Source organism: Berghia stephanieae, chromosome 6, assembly GCF_034508935.2.
Source record: "Berghia stephanieae isolate SIO BIC M18660-M18661 chromosome 6, UCSD_Bste_1.3, whole genome shotgun sequence".
In the NCBI taxonomy this organism is placed as follows: Eukaryota; Metazoa; Mollusca; class Gastropoda; order Nudibranchia; family Aeolidiidae; genus Berghia; species Berghia stephanieae.
The window spans coordinates 29,251,582-29,268,876 of record NC_088365.1 but is presented as its reverse complement, the minus strand read 5'-3'; the positions used below and the strand labels follow the sequence as shown (position 1 = coordinate 29,268,876).

The window sequence follows — 17,295 nt, the reverse complement described above, 5'->3', positions numbered from 1 at the left end:
TCTTCCTTTATCTATATATTACTATCTCCTTTTTTATCTTATTTTCTTATTTATTCTTATATTATTATTTTTTATATATATTTTTTATATCTATAGATAGAGAGAGAGTAGACGAGAGAGAAGACAGAGAGAGTAAGGAATATATATAATATTATAGATAGAGAGAGAGAGAGAGAGAGAGAGAGAGGAGTAGGAGTAGAGAGAGAGAGAGAGAGAGAGAGAGAGAGAGAGAGAGAGAGAGCGAGCAAATTATAGATAGTATGAAGTTGACGTCACTCAGGTTTTTGTTAGTGCTGTTTTGCCATCCGCGTTTATGAGTATTTCTCACTGTATTAACCAGACTATAAGCGTTCAAGTTTACACATAGATTTGTTTGTTGGTCCGATATACTTCCGGGTGGCAATGTTGTGAGCTTCTTTGCCAAGCGCGTACTATCTATAACGATGGGTGCGGTCCGAAATCGTTCAGTCAAAACGAAGTAGTAAATTGTTTTATTTCGGTTTTTAACGATACTGTCTATTTTTGGTAGTGCCGAGCGGTACCAACTCTTCTCGATAAATTACCGGTAATCCTTGGTCAGTATCGCTGTTCTCGAGACCGGTACCGGTACCAGTAATTCTCGATAATAATTCTCATTGCCGATGATTTGTTATCGATAATGCAGAGTTTGGAGAGCTCTGTTGTTGTTGTTTTTTTGTTTTTGTTTTTTGGTTTGCTTTTTTTTTCAGTTTAATTTTTTTTTGTTCTTTTTTAATTCAATGTTTCCACTTAATTTTTGTTAATGTAATATGTTGTTTATTTTTTTTCCCATTACAATAATATGCACATACTGCAGAATAGTGGAATGTCGGAGTATCGAGACTGGGCTGCTAGTGTCGATAAATTATCGGTAAGGTTGTTACCGGTGTTACAGGTATTCAATACCGGTTCCGCTCAGCACTAATTTTTTTGAGCGTTATGTCACCTATAGTTTTTTTTCAGTGTTCTTTTCTATGCGATTTCCTGCTTAGTTATCTTGAGCTGAATTGTTTGGACCGACGCCACGAATAGGAAAGAGTGATAAAAGAATCGTGTTTTTACAAACCGCAATGTCCTGTGATACTTGACATGTCTCCTGCAACGTCAAGGAAATATCCTCCTTTTGTGACCAATCTAAGAAGATTGGCAACATCAGTGACACCTGCCTTTGTGTGGAGAACTAAGTCTACACCTGAATGAAAACAGTGGAAAGGAGGGATGGGTGGATTGAGGGTATAGATTAGAAGTCTGAATCCCGATTCGAAATGTATAAAAAAATATATACAACCGAAGATCCATTATTGGCGTCATAGATGTTGGTCAGAAATCACATAACCTTGATTGCAGTACGATTCTTTATATATATATATATATATATATATATATATATATATATATATATATTATATATATATATATTAATTATTATTATTATTATTATTATTATTATTATTATTATTATTATTATTATTATTATTATTATTATTATTATTATTATTATATATTATCACTATTATTATTATTATTATTATTATTATTATTATTATTATTATTATTATTATTATTATTATTATTATTATTATATTAAATTATTGTATGTTGCCGTTGTAAACAATGACAATAAGAAAACAAAATACAAACAAACCATCCACCCCCTTAAAAACAAATAAATGAAGCAAACAAACCAAAAAAAAAAAAAAACCCTAGAAAAATACAACAACCAAAAAAAAAAACCAAAAAAAAAAACAAAAAAAAAAAAACAAAAAAAACAACAACAAACAACTCTCCCCCCCCCCCCCCCCCCCCCCAACCCGCCAAAAAACCCCTAGCAAAAAAAACCCCCAAAACAACAAAAAAATACAGCAAAAAAACAAAAAAAACAAAAAAAAAACAAACAAACAAAAAAAAAACAACCAAAAAAAATACAAATAAAGAAACAGACAAATAAACAAAAACAAAACAAGCAAGTTTTCCTTGTTTAATTGATTTGGACATAATACGAGATGGACGCTGTGGATCATGTGGATTATCGAGATATTTTGGCCGATGTATTCAAAAGACTTGCTGTGAGACTGCTGGATTGATTGATTGGTAGATTGAACGATTGATTAAGAACGGAGAACTATTTAATACAACGGCAGTGGTTTAATTTAATAAAATCTTTACCTTTTCCTATAGTTTTTCCGAGAATCTTCTGGACCAGAGACGATTCTGAGGCCATACAGATATTGTCTTTGGGAATTGAAGGGAACTGTTTGATAACACAATCTCTTGCCTTTTCAGTGGCTGCAGTCGTAAAGACAACGAAACCGAAGTGAAGTGCTACGTGTATAGCTGCCTGTGGACAGAACAGAAAAAGAAAATAGGATAGAAAAAAAATGTAAATGGTACATTGACGGTTAAAGTAAGAAGGAACAAGAAGAGCCATGTTTTCCTGAAGGCCAGACTTCCTCAAGGAAAGTGAGTCTGATTGTTTTTGGACTTATTTTTAATGCTATTATTATTATTATTATTATTATTATTATTATTATTATTATTATTATTATTAGTAGTATCATTATTACTTCAATTACTACTACTACTACTACTACTGCTACTACTACTACTACTACTACTACTACTACTACTACTACTACTACTACTACTATACTACTACTACTACTACTCTACTACTACTACTACTACTACTACTACTACTACTGCTACTGCTACTACTACTACTACTACTACTACTACTACTACTACTACTACTACTACTACTACTACTACGATTACCTGTCCAATACCCGATTCGCCATTTGAAATCAACACGGTTTGTCCCTTCTTTGCCTTGACCAACATCCTCAGAGCGTACAATGCGGTACTGTAAGGCTTTAGGATTCCACTAGCAGTTTTCATGGTCATCCTGCAGGGCACGGGCATTGAGATCACCACCTCTGTCATGTCCAACTCTGTGGCCACAGCCTAAAACAGATAAATAATTCACTTGGATCAGTTTAATTCCTCACTTCAGGTTTTGTAAAACATTCAGTGAATTCTCGTTTTATTTGTCATTGTGTTCAGGTCAGCGGCCACGCACTCAGAAATGACCGATATTGTAAAAAATACTCACTACATTTGAAATTTTAGCAATTTACTTGGTCAGTAAGTTCAGCGTCACTCTTTGGATTGTTAAATAATCAAAGCCAATGGTTTACATCGGTGTGAAAGACCAATGACTAAGCAGCTACAATTGTGTGATTGATGAGTGTTCTGGAAAAATAAAGCTCGAATTTGATCTCCCCAGTTGGTAAGATTTGCCGCAAAAAGGACCAGTTTTGAATGTTAGAATCAGTGTTTCTTTTGACAAAATTTTTATATTAAAGAAGGAAGATTCTCTTGAACACAGACAACGACTTTGGATTCTCGAAAACAAGACTGATGATAGGTGGCATAGTTAAAATGCATTGTCAAAATGTCTTTTTATCAGAAACAATGAAAGTAAAATCGTTTTAAGGCTAGAATAAAAGATTTCCAACAACTATTCGAGTAGCTATTTGGTATACCTCCCAAATTCCAAAAGCTAAGAGTAAAAGAATGCTATAAATTACTATCTATAAACACTTCAAATAATTTTCAATGTGTTATTTCTGATTGAAAGAATCGTTTTCTTTTCGTGCACATTAATGAACTCACATTTTTTCAACAATTTGTGATTAAGCTTGTATAATGTGTGTAACTCAGGGGTGAGATTTGTCATCTTGTAACGAAGTCAAACAATATTTAGAGTAATCAGTGACCGGATGGATATCAAAGATTAAAAAAAAAATGATTCCGGCGTTGTGTCATTCAAAAAAAAAAAAAAATCCCAAACAAAATTGTACACATAATATTACCTCATCCTACCAAGCTGTGAATGAGTACCTGCTTTTTTTACCGATTACCTGCTACCTGGCATATTATGTACTTCCAATGCAGTGGGGTACTCTTAAAGCAGGTATTTGAAATTTTGTCCAGCTTACTCGTCCTTCGAAAATCAATCGATTAAAATGACCCGTATGAGAGTTTTTGGTCAACTGAGGGTCAATTTAGTCGATCCATATTTGAAGGACGAGTTTTCTGGCCAAAATGTTTAATACAACGTGATTTTATCAGTGTACGCAGTGCAGGAAGTATGTAGACCAGACTTTTCCATTCTATACGACCTGAAGACTGTCTTTATCAGTTTCCGCTGCGTATTGCTTGATGTTATCACCGAGTTGTCTTTCCTTCTCAGTCTCCTTATCAATCTTTTTCTTGTCCGGAGCTTCCATTCAGTACGATGTTTGGTCCATCTCTTATCTGTCATCTTTACTTCTGTCATGTCTATTTCAATTTAATATTCGTAGCATGTTTAATTATGCCAATCCTATTTTTAAAGACAGTTACAACTATTGTAAAAATGTAAAAAACGAAGCATTCTGGAGTGCAAAGAGTTTTGAAAATGTGAGGAAATGTGTTATGTATAATTGTTTATATTATTTTCAAAGTCCATGTTTGCAGATAGATAGCAAAAGTTATTATTACACACCTATTTCTCAAATGAAAATACATTTCTAAAATTAAAGCGTAAAATGAGATTTGAAAATTGAATTAACGAATAGAGAAGAGAGCAACTACCTTGTCCATTGCGATTCCCATGACTTTTTCGCCGATGTTGTTCCTACCTACGAACTCAGTCCCAAATAAAGGTTTCTCTACCGATGTTTCAAGTTCGTCCCATTGTCCTTTGGGCGTTGCCTGCTGTATTCCTGATGCCAGTCTTGCATCTCTGTAGTCGATTGCCGAGTAGTAAACACTGATACTGCCTGCAATGTTCTTGCCTTTTGAATCGTTCGTGGTTGGAGCTGTTGGGATTGCCGACAGGAATGCGAAGGACCCAAGATCTCCCGGCTTTTCCATACTGAGATAAGCTGCAGCAGTTTGTTGACTTTTTATGTCAGTTTCTGTTGATAAATGAAAGAACTAAACGCTAGACGTGGAATTTATTTTAGTTAATTGATAATGCTGATCTAAATAATAATTGTAACCCATCGTCTCAATCCGTTATTATGTCATGGTGACCCCGATTTGGATGAAAAGCCTAAATTATTATAAAGTTAGAGTTAAATTGCAAGCTTTCATTGATGAGCGCCAAGGTCTGCTAAACACTCTTCTTCTTTTGTATTTCTGATGATTCCAAGATTCAACTCAAATCGAATCATCCTTATCATCCTGATGCAATACCAGGTTAACGTAATGGTGGTCACAATGATTATCAATGAAGTGTCCCGCTTATATGAAGTGACCCATCTCTCCAATAGGGTGTTATGGTTGGGTGAACCACGCGCGGAATTATGATTTTTTGATTTTTGTTGTTGGTTAGATTGACTAAAATTACAAACTTTGAGGGTTTTCTTTTTCTTTTTCTTTTCTTTTTTTTTTCCGACATTATAAATAATCTTTATTTACCACATGAAAAAGATCAGGCACAATATTCAAATTTTAAGCACCTTGTGAATCTTGACATTTGAGATACGTAATATTAGATATGGGTCCCATAATATTATGCTGTGCCCGTGTGGTTATTATGAATGTATGTGTGTATGTCTGTGTGTGTGTGTGTGTGTGTGTATCTCTGTGTTGTGTTTGTGTATGTGTATCTGTGTAATATTTTACAAATTGAATATATCTTTTTAAAAACATTCCATGTTTTGGACCCAAAACCCTTATGAAGCCAGCCAAAATCGGCAGTTCCCTTGCACAAGCAAAGAGACCGGTATCGGTCTTGGTGTTGTGGTGAATTTCTCTGACCCTTCTGTATGTCAAGCAGTGATCGGGGAGCCAAGTCTGTTAAAGCAAACTGGAAAAACCTTTGATAGACTAATACTCTATCCAACGTATAGCATCCAAAAACAAACAATAAAAAACAAACAAGACAAAAAACAACAACACAACAAAACAAAATAAAGACAAAAAAGAACAATATAACATAAGATAAACACCAACTTTATGGGCCTTATGAACATGAATGACTTCATCTCCGTTCCCGACAAAGCTTTTATTGGCCAGAAAAACTCACCCGGTACAAATCCAATGGTTGTTTCAAATCCCCAGACACCGTCACGGCACTCGTTGATGATCAGATCTTTTTTCATCAGTTGTTGAAAGTCAGAACTCCTTTCAAAAAAGTTTGAACTCAACGAACTGTCAATTTTGCCATCTCTGGTGATGCACCTCATGTTTGAAGCAATCCCTCCGATTTCTTTGCGGATAGATCTAAGCAGACCAATTATTCCAGTTGTCAATGTTTCCGTGTAGATCCAAAGTCTTGAAGCTTTGTCGTCTGGGGCCATTTTTGATACAGCGTCTTGCAGTTTGGAAATCCAGCTTCCTTTAGTATCAGACACGTTTAGAGAAACAATTTGCCCTTGTTCAGTTCTTGTCTTGCGAAGGAGGTAAACATTGTACAGAACACTGTCTGATCTTTTGAAGATGATTTCAAAGCCATGTTTATGGAATGCTGAAGTCAGCGCTTTGTCGGTGTAAAGAAGCTTACTAACGTACTTATCGAGAGATCCAAGGTTGGAATTGAAATTTTTCAGAGCCGTCATCAGTGGAATATCTTTCATTGGCTCCTGAATCAAAACAAATCCTTGAGGTAATAGGAGGTTGTTTATTTTTGAAAGCCCGTCATCAAGGTCAGAAATATTGGAGATTGCACATTTTGACACAATAAGATTAAATTTGTTTTTAGGAGCCTTGTCCATGCTATCGTGAAGACTCCAGTTCTCAAAAGACATGTCCATGTCCTCAGCCTCTGCAGTCATGTCCTGATCACTGGCCAAAGTATACGTCACGTCCAGTTTTGGAAACTTCCTAGCCATGATAGATGAAATATCAGTAAATGCAGCACTTGTCTTTGCATTCAGTTCCATGACACTAATGTTGGAGAGCTGAGTGTTCAAAGTCACGATGTCCAAACAAGATTCAAGTATTGAACTGTTGTTAATGGTCGACAATAACGTTTCAGGATCGATATTCAAGACAAGTGACTCGAGATGTTTCAGAGATTTAGACAAACAACTGGGAAAAACTTTTATGTCAGTCATGCTCTGCATTAGTTTGAAGAGGATGTCTTTATTTGAGTTCTTCTTGTCCATCTGTGAGGATGTTTCAATAGTCGGTATCCCATTTGATATTTTTGATGTCGTGGTTTTCTTTTTCAGGAAAAATTCCTCCATTGAGTTCGCTTCAAGTAATTTATTAAGCCCTGTTGATGTGAACTCGTGAAGCTTTTGGCTAACTTGATACGTTTGTTCATATGGAACAAAAAGCTTCTTTCCTATAACACTAGGATCGTATGGAATTTCATCATCGGTGCACTGGACATTCTGCATGACAATATTTCCACCGACTAGTGTGTTTGAAACCTGGTCGATTTTGACTTGACACACTGCAAGGAAATCACGAGAAATAAAAGATATTTAGTCAATTATTGTAGAATAGAATATTATTCGTATTCACATTATTTTTGATCATCCTTTCAAACAATACTTTTCTTGGCATTACAAATATAATAGAATTAAAATTCCTTCATTCGAATCAATCGCAAGATTAATTTGTTAAAATATGAACTTTAATATAGCGCAATATCCACTAAATAGAATCACAGTCCTTTACAAGGGTTCCCAAGCCAACAACAACACTGAACATGTTAGATGAGACATGACGCCCGTAAGGCGTAACACATATTCTGTGTAGATAGATTTAACGCTGTTACTGACCAGGTGCTCGTTTCATACACGGGAATGATGAAAATAATATGAGATAATACTATAAAATAATATGAGTAAGGAGTCTCAGAGACTCAATTTTATGCCGTCAGAACGGGACTCGAACCAGCAGACTTTTAAGTCAGAAACTGTACAAAATCTTCTCTAAATGAAGACTAAAAACATCCTGATATCAGCTGCAATGTCATGGTGCACAGTGAGCAATACGGATTATAAAATATTTTTTGACTCCAGATAAAAAAGAGATACCTAAATCAAGTTGCGCCCGAAATTGGACACTCCAAGTAATGGCGTTATATCTTTTCGTCATTTCCTACTCATGATTTCATACCTTCGTCTTTTATGCCCACAGCGTTACTGAGAGGCCTGAAATGGACCTTGCCGATTCTTGACACTTTCCCGGGCTTGTCCACCCCTTGTTTGTTTAGGATTGCACATTGAAGGATGGAGTCCATTCGGGCTTCCCACTCTTTGTCCCATTGGACTTCAGCACGGGAGACTGGAAGAGAATCGAAGGGATTTGTAGCATATATATATATATATATATATATATATTATATATATATATATATATATATATAATATATTATTGAAATGAATTGAAAATGGTCGCTTACTTTGATACTAATAGGAATAGATAATGTCCTCAACTCTTATCCGAAATTCTATTATGCATTTTTTAAAACTTCTGATTAACACCACAGAAACCGGGTATGCACATAGGCCGTAATAATCAATTTGACCTAGTCAATTGGTTTATTTGGGAAAGAAGAAGAAGAAGAAGAAGTAGTAGAAGTAGTAGTAGAAAGTAGTAGAAAGTAGTAGTAGTAGTAGTAGTAGTAGAAGTAGTAGTAGTAGTAGTAGTAGTAGTAGTAGTAGTAGTAGTAGTAGTAGTAGTAATAGAAGAAGAAGAAGAAGAAGAAGAAGAAGAAGAAGAAGAAGAAGAAGAAGAAGAAGAAGAAGAAGAAGAAGAATATAAATTTTGAATGTATCTACCTTACAGATCATTGCTATTAATATTTTGGAATTAAAAATAGGGAAACTGCCATTTAAAACATTTTAAAAGTCCAACTTACAGTCGTAGCTTGATCTGATTATGTTCTTAAAATCGCCATCAATTCTCCTCCCTTGTTTTTCCAACACTTCGTAAATTTCATCAGGACTCCACGTACATTTCTCCCCATTGAGTTCTTTGGACGCCAAGTCTGGCCACACAAATTCGTCATCGCTGTCAGGGGATGGGTGGATAAATCCTCTCATAACTGGCTCTTTGCTCTCTCGAATCTCAAATGTTCCGTTTGTCTGCCAACTGCATGTGAATGTTGTTTCACCTGAGGAGATATTGATAACGTTTGAATGTGATTAGATACCTTTAGGAAAACGTGGATTTTGTATATCTCTATACCCAGTGTTTATGTTGACTATTTTCAGTACTTTTCACGATATGCACTAACGACAGCAGAATAGACAATCCTGAAACTATAGGTAAAATAGCATTTGTGACCCATCACCTCAAAAAAGGTATTACGTCGGGATGGTTTAGATGTTTTAAGAAGAATTTTTAAAAAGAGGCTTGAGTTAAGTGTTTCCTCCAATTGAAGAGAATGGAAACAGTTCCTTAAAGTTAAAGTAATAAAAACAAAATTGTATGTTTTAGGCCATTCTAAATTTGATTTCCCTCTCTGGCGTCTGGTTCGCCCCGACATAATACTATTCTGAGGTGATGGCTCACATTTTTGTGACGTCATGTCCCTACAAGGTCTTATAGCAGAGAATGCTCGAAATCGCAGCGAGTTTCTTGTAACTCATAGTTCAAGAGCTTTGCACATGAGCACTTATAACGCCATACAAAGCTCACAATGCATTTTTAAAAAAGTTGGAATTCTTAACTAAAAGTTACTCAACACACTGTGATTGTGACTACGTGTATTTTTTATTGTTCTTTTTAAAGGGTGGAGGATGTAGGTGTTCCGGAGTGAAGATTATTTTGATTTTTGCATATATCAATCTGGGATTCACGTGCATATAAACTGAGTTGAAAAATGATATAATATTTTGTCAGTTACTTCCGGTTGCCAGAGAAATACCGCCATATTGGATTTTGACCAACAAAGTCAATAAGCTTCCGCAAACCAACCAATTGTAGTCGAGGCTTTTTAAAACTATTCAACATTTAAAAGGAATTAATCGTATGAATGTTTTAAGTTAGTCATTATCACTGAGATGATTACTTTTATCATAGCAAATTTTATAATAACAAAAATTGCAAAGTGCTTTTATATAGAGAAATGAATCATCGACTTGGATCCAACACTCTGTATGAATTGGATATGGTTCTATGCATGACAATGGTGACAATGATGGTTGACAAACGGAAAGTTCATTTGAGAAATACACGCCGACTTATGAATAAAAAAGAGATAAAAAGAGATTAAACTTTTTGCATTTTTTTCTAGCTCTGGGATTATGATTGATTAAGAAAAATGTTTAAATGCGTTTATAAAAATATGTATTACTGAGCATACTCTCCTGTTTTTATCTCCTGTTTTACATGCTTATCAAAACTGCGAAACAGTGGAAATAGAGTATACAATGCGAGAGTGTACGCTTTGTGAAGAATATAATCTATTAAATATTTCCAACTATTTAACGGTTTGCTGTGTGTTGTATTATTCACATCCTTTCAAGTGTTTATCACAAAGCAGCGGAGATTCTGTACCGTTTGGGTTAAGTACTCTATTATCGACAAAGGTGACATCTTCAAGCACGACAGCCATCTCATGGAATGGTTTCTTCTTCTTCAGATGAGCAATTGTCTTCCAGGCCATCAGAAGGTATCCACCTGGAGGGTAGATGTTCTTGCCATTCACGATGTAGGCTGAGGATGGAGTTATATTTATTAAAAAGCGAGAGACGCAGACATGCCAATGTGAAAGATTTAGTGATACGTTAAAAAAGAGAAAAAGAAACTAAACCGAGAGACAGAGTAAACTGTTAAAGGTACTGAGACTATAAGGCAGAGAAAATAGAGAGAAAGAGACAGAGAGAGAGAGTGCGAGAGAGATAGAGAAAGAAAGACAGAGAGAAAGAGAGGGAGAGAGAGAGAAAGAGAGAAAGAAAGAAAGAAAGAAAGAAAGAAAGAGAGAGAGAGAGAGAGAGAGAGAGAGAGAGAGAGAGAAAGTGTGTGAGAGAGAGAGAATATAATCATGAGAACGACAGAGTAAGAATCAATAGAAAAGGATAAAGACATATATACAGAATTGATAATGAAAAAGGAGAACTCATATTAATGTGAGTTTATATCCGTAAATCTAATAAGAGCGTTTTATTTTCAACTTAAAAAGTGTCCCTTTGTATCTTTTTTTTAGCTTACAGTTTTATTTCAGTCTCTTTGCCTTCAGATCTTACCTAGTTATCCCTTTGCAAAAATCCTAATGTTAATTTTTTTTTTAAAATCTTCACAAGAGTCTTCCTGGCTTTACTGTTATGCTTGTTAACGTTATGCCACCATGAGATTGATCAAGCAATATTAGGGAATAATCCTTATCAGAAATGGTAAATAACAGATTTTAAAGTGATAAAATTCCCAGCATTAATGGCCTCATGATTTTATTATTAGGAAAAGTTATCTGAAGAATACATGAAGGAGATTGTCAACATGGAAAGCAATTGTAACCTATCCTTTTAAAAAGATGTAATTAGGTAGTGCGTCTTTGCAAAAAATGATCATCTTCATAAAGTTTTCGCTGAAAAAGATATCACTATTAATATTAATTTCAAATCACTATTTGACTTTTAACAAATCCTCTGGATTGGATAATGACAAATGATCGAAAATGCTAGGAGGCTGAAATGAAATGAGTTGTTTGAACAGCTTCTCGAAGAGTGGAAAAAAAGTGAATTAAGTTGATTTTTTGTCCACGCCTTTTCGACAATTTACGTAAAACTACGAGAATAAACCCACGCCCAGCCTATAAATCAATTGCAGGAGGAACTCTTGAGAACTATTAAGGGACGTTCCAAGGCGGTCGAATGTGCACGCTTTTATTTTTTTACTTTCATTTTTGCAATAAATGTCAAAATATTTCAAAATTAATATTCGGACAGGTGATGTAGGAACAGAAATGCAACAAAGGGCAGCTGTCAACCGTTTGTGGAAAAAACCCAAACATTTACAGGTTTCCACAAATTCTGTCTCAAACTATTTAATTGATTGGTGGTATTCATGCAGAAAATTTAAAAAAATACGAATTCATACACTTGAGAAACATGTCCTGTGTGTTAGTCAAGTCCGGTTCCCAGAGACACTCATTGCCTCGCATATCGTTCCTGTCCTGCTCCACATCAGGCACATACCAAGACACAGAGTGATCCCACATCTTACTGGCCATGGGAGAGGTGTAAGGTGTTCCTTTGGGGACAGGGAATTCAACGGGATCGAACAACTTCAAAGGTTCTAGGTTAACACCGCTGACAAAGGCTCTGGAATTATAATATACAGGGTAGAGAGGTGCGCCTCAAAAAAAAAAAAAAGAAGAAAATGATGATGATGATGATGATGATGATGATGATGATGATGATGGTGATGATGGCGATGATGATGATGATGATGATGATGAAGATGAAGAAGAAGAAGAAGAAGAAGAAGAAGAAGAAGAAGAAGAAGAAGAAGAAGAAGAAGAAGAAAAGTAGTAGTAGGATGCGGATACGAAAAAAGACAAAAAGGAGGATTAGCAGGGAGAGGAGGAGGAAGAGGAGAGTACAGGAGAGGAGAAAGAAGAGGGGGAAGAGAGATGAATATTTTTAAAAATCAAAACATGTTATTTGGGATTCACTTACTGTCCCATTTGATTCAGAAAATATTCCGCGTTGTTTTTCTGGTCACCCTTCATGCATGACAGGACAGTTACATTTGGGCTCGTTTTTTTCAGTGTGCCGTAGAAGATAGCATTCGGGGATACTTCGATGATGACGGCATTGTCAGGAATCAAAGTAGTTGTCTCGTAATAAAGAACAGGACTCTGTGTAGATTGATTGATTATTATTTTTATGTATCGTTCAATCATCTTTGTTCGGCTATGTGGTATAGTGGTACGACACTCGCTTTAGGATCGGAAGGTCCTGGGTTCGAGCCTCGCGCTCGACGCATAGTTGAGTCCTTGTGGAAAAGGCTCTTTATTCACATTCTCTCACCGCACTCAGGTGTAGAATGAGTACCTGGCCGTTAACAGCGGTGTCTTTGTCCGAAAAATTGTAATATCGCTTAAATGGCGGCTTGTCCCGTCCTTTATGTTAATTGTTGCTGTTGACCAGGGACCCCTTGTAAAGCGCTTTGAGCACATTTAGTGGATATTGCGCTATATAAAGCTCAATAAAGCTCAATATCTTACAATAGGGTAATATTTGGTGTTGTGGAACAGCGTACCAGAACACATTAGAGAAACATCCTTTTTTATCCAATTTAAAATCCTTATATATATGTTGGATGGTAAAAAATTTAAATGTTTAACATAACATGTGGTATAGGGCAAAATAGGATAAGATCCTTTGAATGCCCTTAATATTAATTAGTAATGCCATAAATCTATTGATTAAATATTACAATAACGATACACGTGGTAAAGATAGTATTTCAACTTAAATGTACTCATGTGGTGTACAAACATATATCTTTAACCTTGACATGCAAAGCGCACACACAACCACACACACACACACACACACACACACACACATACACACGCGTATAGAAGATAACCATAATAATATAATAATGCATAATATATACATACAAGATTGAAAGCCATGTCAACAGCAGAGCAAACAAGTATTATTCGTCATATATAAATCTCCCATCATATAATTCCCTGTCTACTAACACCTTGAAATAATCCATAGATTTTGCATTCTTTGTTTCAAATTTCAAACTGTTCCATTTCTGAACAATACGAATACCGAACCAGTTTTGTCTTATGTTTGTTTTGCATCTAGAGACAAAAATCTTAAACTTGTCCCCTCTAGTAAAAGTAATATTAGAATATGAAAAAAAATCAGAAAAGTCTATCCTATCCAGACCATGTACCAATCTATAAACCTGAATTAAATCCCCACGAATTCTTCTATATTTCAAACTGGGTAAGTCAAGAAATTCTAACCTTTCTTTATAAGATAAATACTGTATTGTATAAATTTTTTGGTAGCTCTCCTCTGTACACTTTCAATACTAATAGATTGTCTTTTATATAATGGGCTCCAGATGCAATTTCCGTATTCTAGAATTGGTCGAACGAGCGATTTATACAAATATAAAAATGTGGTTTTATCCAGACTTATAAAGGTTCTATATATTATTCCCATCATTTTGTTTGCACGGCTTACACAATTATCAATATGTAAATCAAAATTCAAATGTGAATCAAAAGTAACTCCCACATCCTTTTCATAAGGCACAACGGAAAGTAGATTTGACATAGAAGTATCGGTAAAATAATTATGACATGGATTATTTTTTCCTATATGTAATACTTTACATTTCGAAACATTAAAATCCAAATGCCATGTTGTAGACCATTTGAAAAGTGAAAATATATCATTTTGTAAATGTTATGATGTTCAGTTGTACTATAGATCTTTGTATCGTCTGCAAACAGTTTGCAGGCTGAATTTATGCCACATGGTAAATCATTTATATATAAAAGAAATAAAAGTGGTCCCAATACGCTTCCTTGGGGTACACCGCTAATTACATTCTTAAAATCCGACCCCACACCATTGACAATGACCCTTTGTATTCGATTATTAAGAAAGTCTTTAATCCAGTTAAAGATATTCCCTTTAAATCCATATGTTTTTAGTTTAATGAATAATCTCTCATGAGGTACAGAATCAAAAGCCTTGCGGAAATCAAGATAAACAACATCAATGCATTGATCACGATCAATTAACTTGGTAAAATCCTCCATCACCTGTAAAAGTTGAGTAATGCATGATCTCTTTGATCTAAAACCATGCTGGTTATCGTTTAGCATCGTATGACTTTCAAGAAAGTCCATTATTCGGTCTTTCAAGATAGACTCCATAACCTTACAGAGTATGCATGTTAAGCTGATGGGCCTATAGTTTGCAGCATCTAGTTTGCTTCCCTTTTTATGAATGGCAGTAACATTGGCTTGTTTCCATTCAATGGGTAAGGTACCAGATTCAAGAGACTTATTATATATTGTTGATAGCGGCTGTGATATTTCAAAGGCCACTTCTTTCAGTAAACGGGGATTAAGGGAATCGGGTCCCATGCTTTTAGTCACGTCTAAATTCAACAATTTTGCAAGTATGTCTTCTTGTGTAATATAAAAATCGGGGACGTTTAATTGATTTGTAACATTGAACGTTGGTATATTTGTAGTGTCTTCTTGAACAAACACAGATGAAAAATAATTATTTAAAACATTAGCTATATCTATATCCGAAGTAACCTTGGTACCATCATCTTTCAGTAAAACACTAACACCTGGTTTTCTTTTCAACTTTCTGTTTACGTATCTCCAAAAGCCTTTCGGACTAGTCTTACATTCGTGTGCCAATGTACATTCATACGTTTTCACAGCATTTTGAATCGTGTGTTTGGTATTATTTCTAACCTTGACATAATTATGAAAATTATCTGTTGTAGGATACTTTTTGAATTTCTTATACAATTTATGTTTCTTATTAATTGTACGTTTAACGTTTTTTGTCAACCACAATGGTTTATTAGAACTAAATTTTTTGTTACATCTTAATGGAATGTGTTTAGATTCTATACATTTTAGTTTGTTTTTAAAAAACAACCACGCTTCATTCACACCGTAGCCTTCAAGAGTATCCCAATTCACGGCATTTAAGTCTTCTCTACAAGAGTTGTAATTACCTTTGAAATAATCAAAATAAACATGTGAAGGATGTTTGGCGGATGAAAGATTTAACGATATAAGAAGTGAGTCATGATCACTTTTACCCACCGAAGGCAAATGGTCAATGTTATTAATCCAATAATCATCGTTACATATTACCAAGTCGAGTATATTACTAGTTTGGTTCAGTCGGTGTCTCGTAGCCTGTGTCACCAGCTGAATAAAGAAAGCATCCCTAATTGCCTCGACAAATAGATAGTCGGGAAAAGTTAGACATGGTTCTGTCCATTTAATGTTAGGAAAATTATAATCTCCGACAATGATCACGCAATCAAATTTCATTCTACCTACTGACTGTAAGGTTTCTTTTATATCCCTAATGAAAGTTAATTTGTCTGAATTATGAGACCTATATATATTTCCTACAAGTATGTGTAAATTATTATATTCAAAATCACACCATACACTTTCACTAATTATAGGATGATCAAAAGAGAATATATTGGCATTAACACAATCCAAAACATAGATAGCAACACCCCGACTTGGGTAATCATTCAAAAATAAGTTATACCCATCGATAAAAAATTCAATTTCTAAATCAATCTCAAGTTTAATTTTTGGCATAATTTCAGTAAGACATATTATTATGGGATTATGTTTCTGTATCATACATGTTAATTCTGATCGTTTGTTAAGCAAGCTATCGACATTAGAATATAATACAACAAAATCATAATTTGACAAAGGAAGATGAAAAGGCACATTTGTTGAGGTGTCACTATCAGGTGTTCCAGACAGGTCTGTGATAAGTCATTGGTCGGAGTTTTGTCGTGTCGATTTAAGGCGTCTTGAATGAAATTCTCTTCCCCCGGGACTGTAATAGGTTTTGCGTTGGGTTTGGTGATGGTCTATCTGGCGTTGTGATGGTAGAGGGGTTGTCGACGTGATGCACATTTGGTCTTCAGTCTGTTTAATTGTACGAATTCGAGGGCTGGGCGTGTCGGCGCCAGTTGATTGTATTTGGGCATCGAGGGGACTGTCTGGATCCAACCTCAGTCTCACACCATAGATGGTTACTGCCATGACTTGTCCGTTCATTGACCATGCCGAGTCAATCCTTTCGTCATTTTTTGCTGCTTTGAGCAGATTGAAATTCTTCTGCGTTAAGTCTTCAAATATTGAAATGCCCGAGCCTTTTAACTTTTTTCTGGCCTTGAGCACCATATCACGATCCAATCGCCTGACAAATTTGATAATTATTGGCCTGGGTCGATTTGTTTTCGTTCTCCCAGTACGGTGTAAAGTGTCAATTCCGGTGATGTCAATTTGAGTTTCTAATCTATTTAATAAATCCAGAACGAGTAAGAGGCAGTCATCGGTGGTTTCGTTTGTTTTTTCTTGGATTCCAAAAATGCGGAGGGAATTTCTCCTCGAATAGGTTTCTAATTCGTTGTTTCGTTTTTCGGTCATTTCAACTTGTTTTTTTAGATTTATGTTGATCATTTTCATTTCCATTATTTCATCTTTATTTTGTTGTAATTCATGTTTTAATTCCATGTTTTCTTGTCTTAGTTGGATAATTAGGTCTTTGA

The 17,295-nt window shown here is 35.2% G+C and overlaps 1 protein-coding gene across 1 annotated transcript in view; it reads right to left on the bottom strand.

Annotated features, from left to right (window-relative positions):
* Nucleotides 1–17,295, bottom strand: part of LOC144974807 (fatty acid synthase-like) — a 59,238-nt gene that overhangs the window by 16,270 nt on the left and 25,673 nt on the right. The window contains exons 15-24 of the mRNA XM_078918096.1: nucleotides 12,651–12,832; nucleotides 12,070–12,293; nucleotides 10,531–10,689; nucleotides 8,888–9,142; nucleotides 8,143–8,310; nucleotides 6,098–7,471; nucleotides 4,657–4,982; nucleotides 2,794–2,982; nucleotides 2,185–2,356; nucleotides 1,085–1,210 (exon numbers count right to left, since the gene is read on the bottom strand). Of these exons, the coding sequence (XP_078774222.1) occupies nucleotides 1,085–1,210; nucleotides 2,185–2,356; nucleotides 2,794–2,982; nucleotides 4,657–4,982; nucleotides 6,098–7,471; nucleotides 8,143–8,310; nucleotides 8,888–9,142; nucleotides 10,531–10,689; nucleotides 12,070–12,293; nucleotides 12,651–12,832 (3,175 nt within the window). The remainder of the gene's footprint in view (nucleotides 1–1,084; nucleotides 1,211–2,184; nucleotides 2,357–2,793; nucleotides 2,983–4,656; nucleotides 4,983–6,097; nucleotides 7,472–8,142; nucleotides 8,311–8,887; nucleotides 9,143–10,530; nucleotides 10,690–12,069; nucleotides 12,294–12,650; nucleotides 12,833–17,295) is intronic.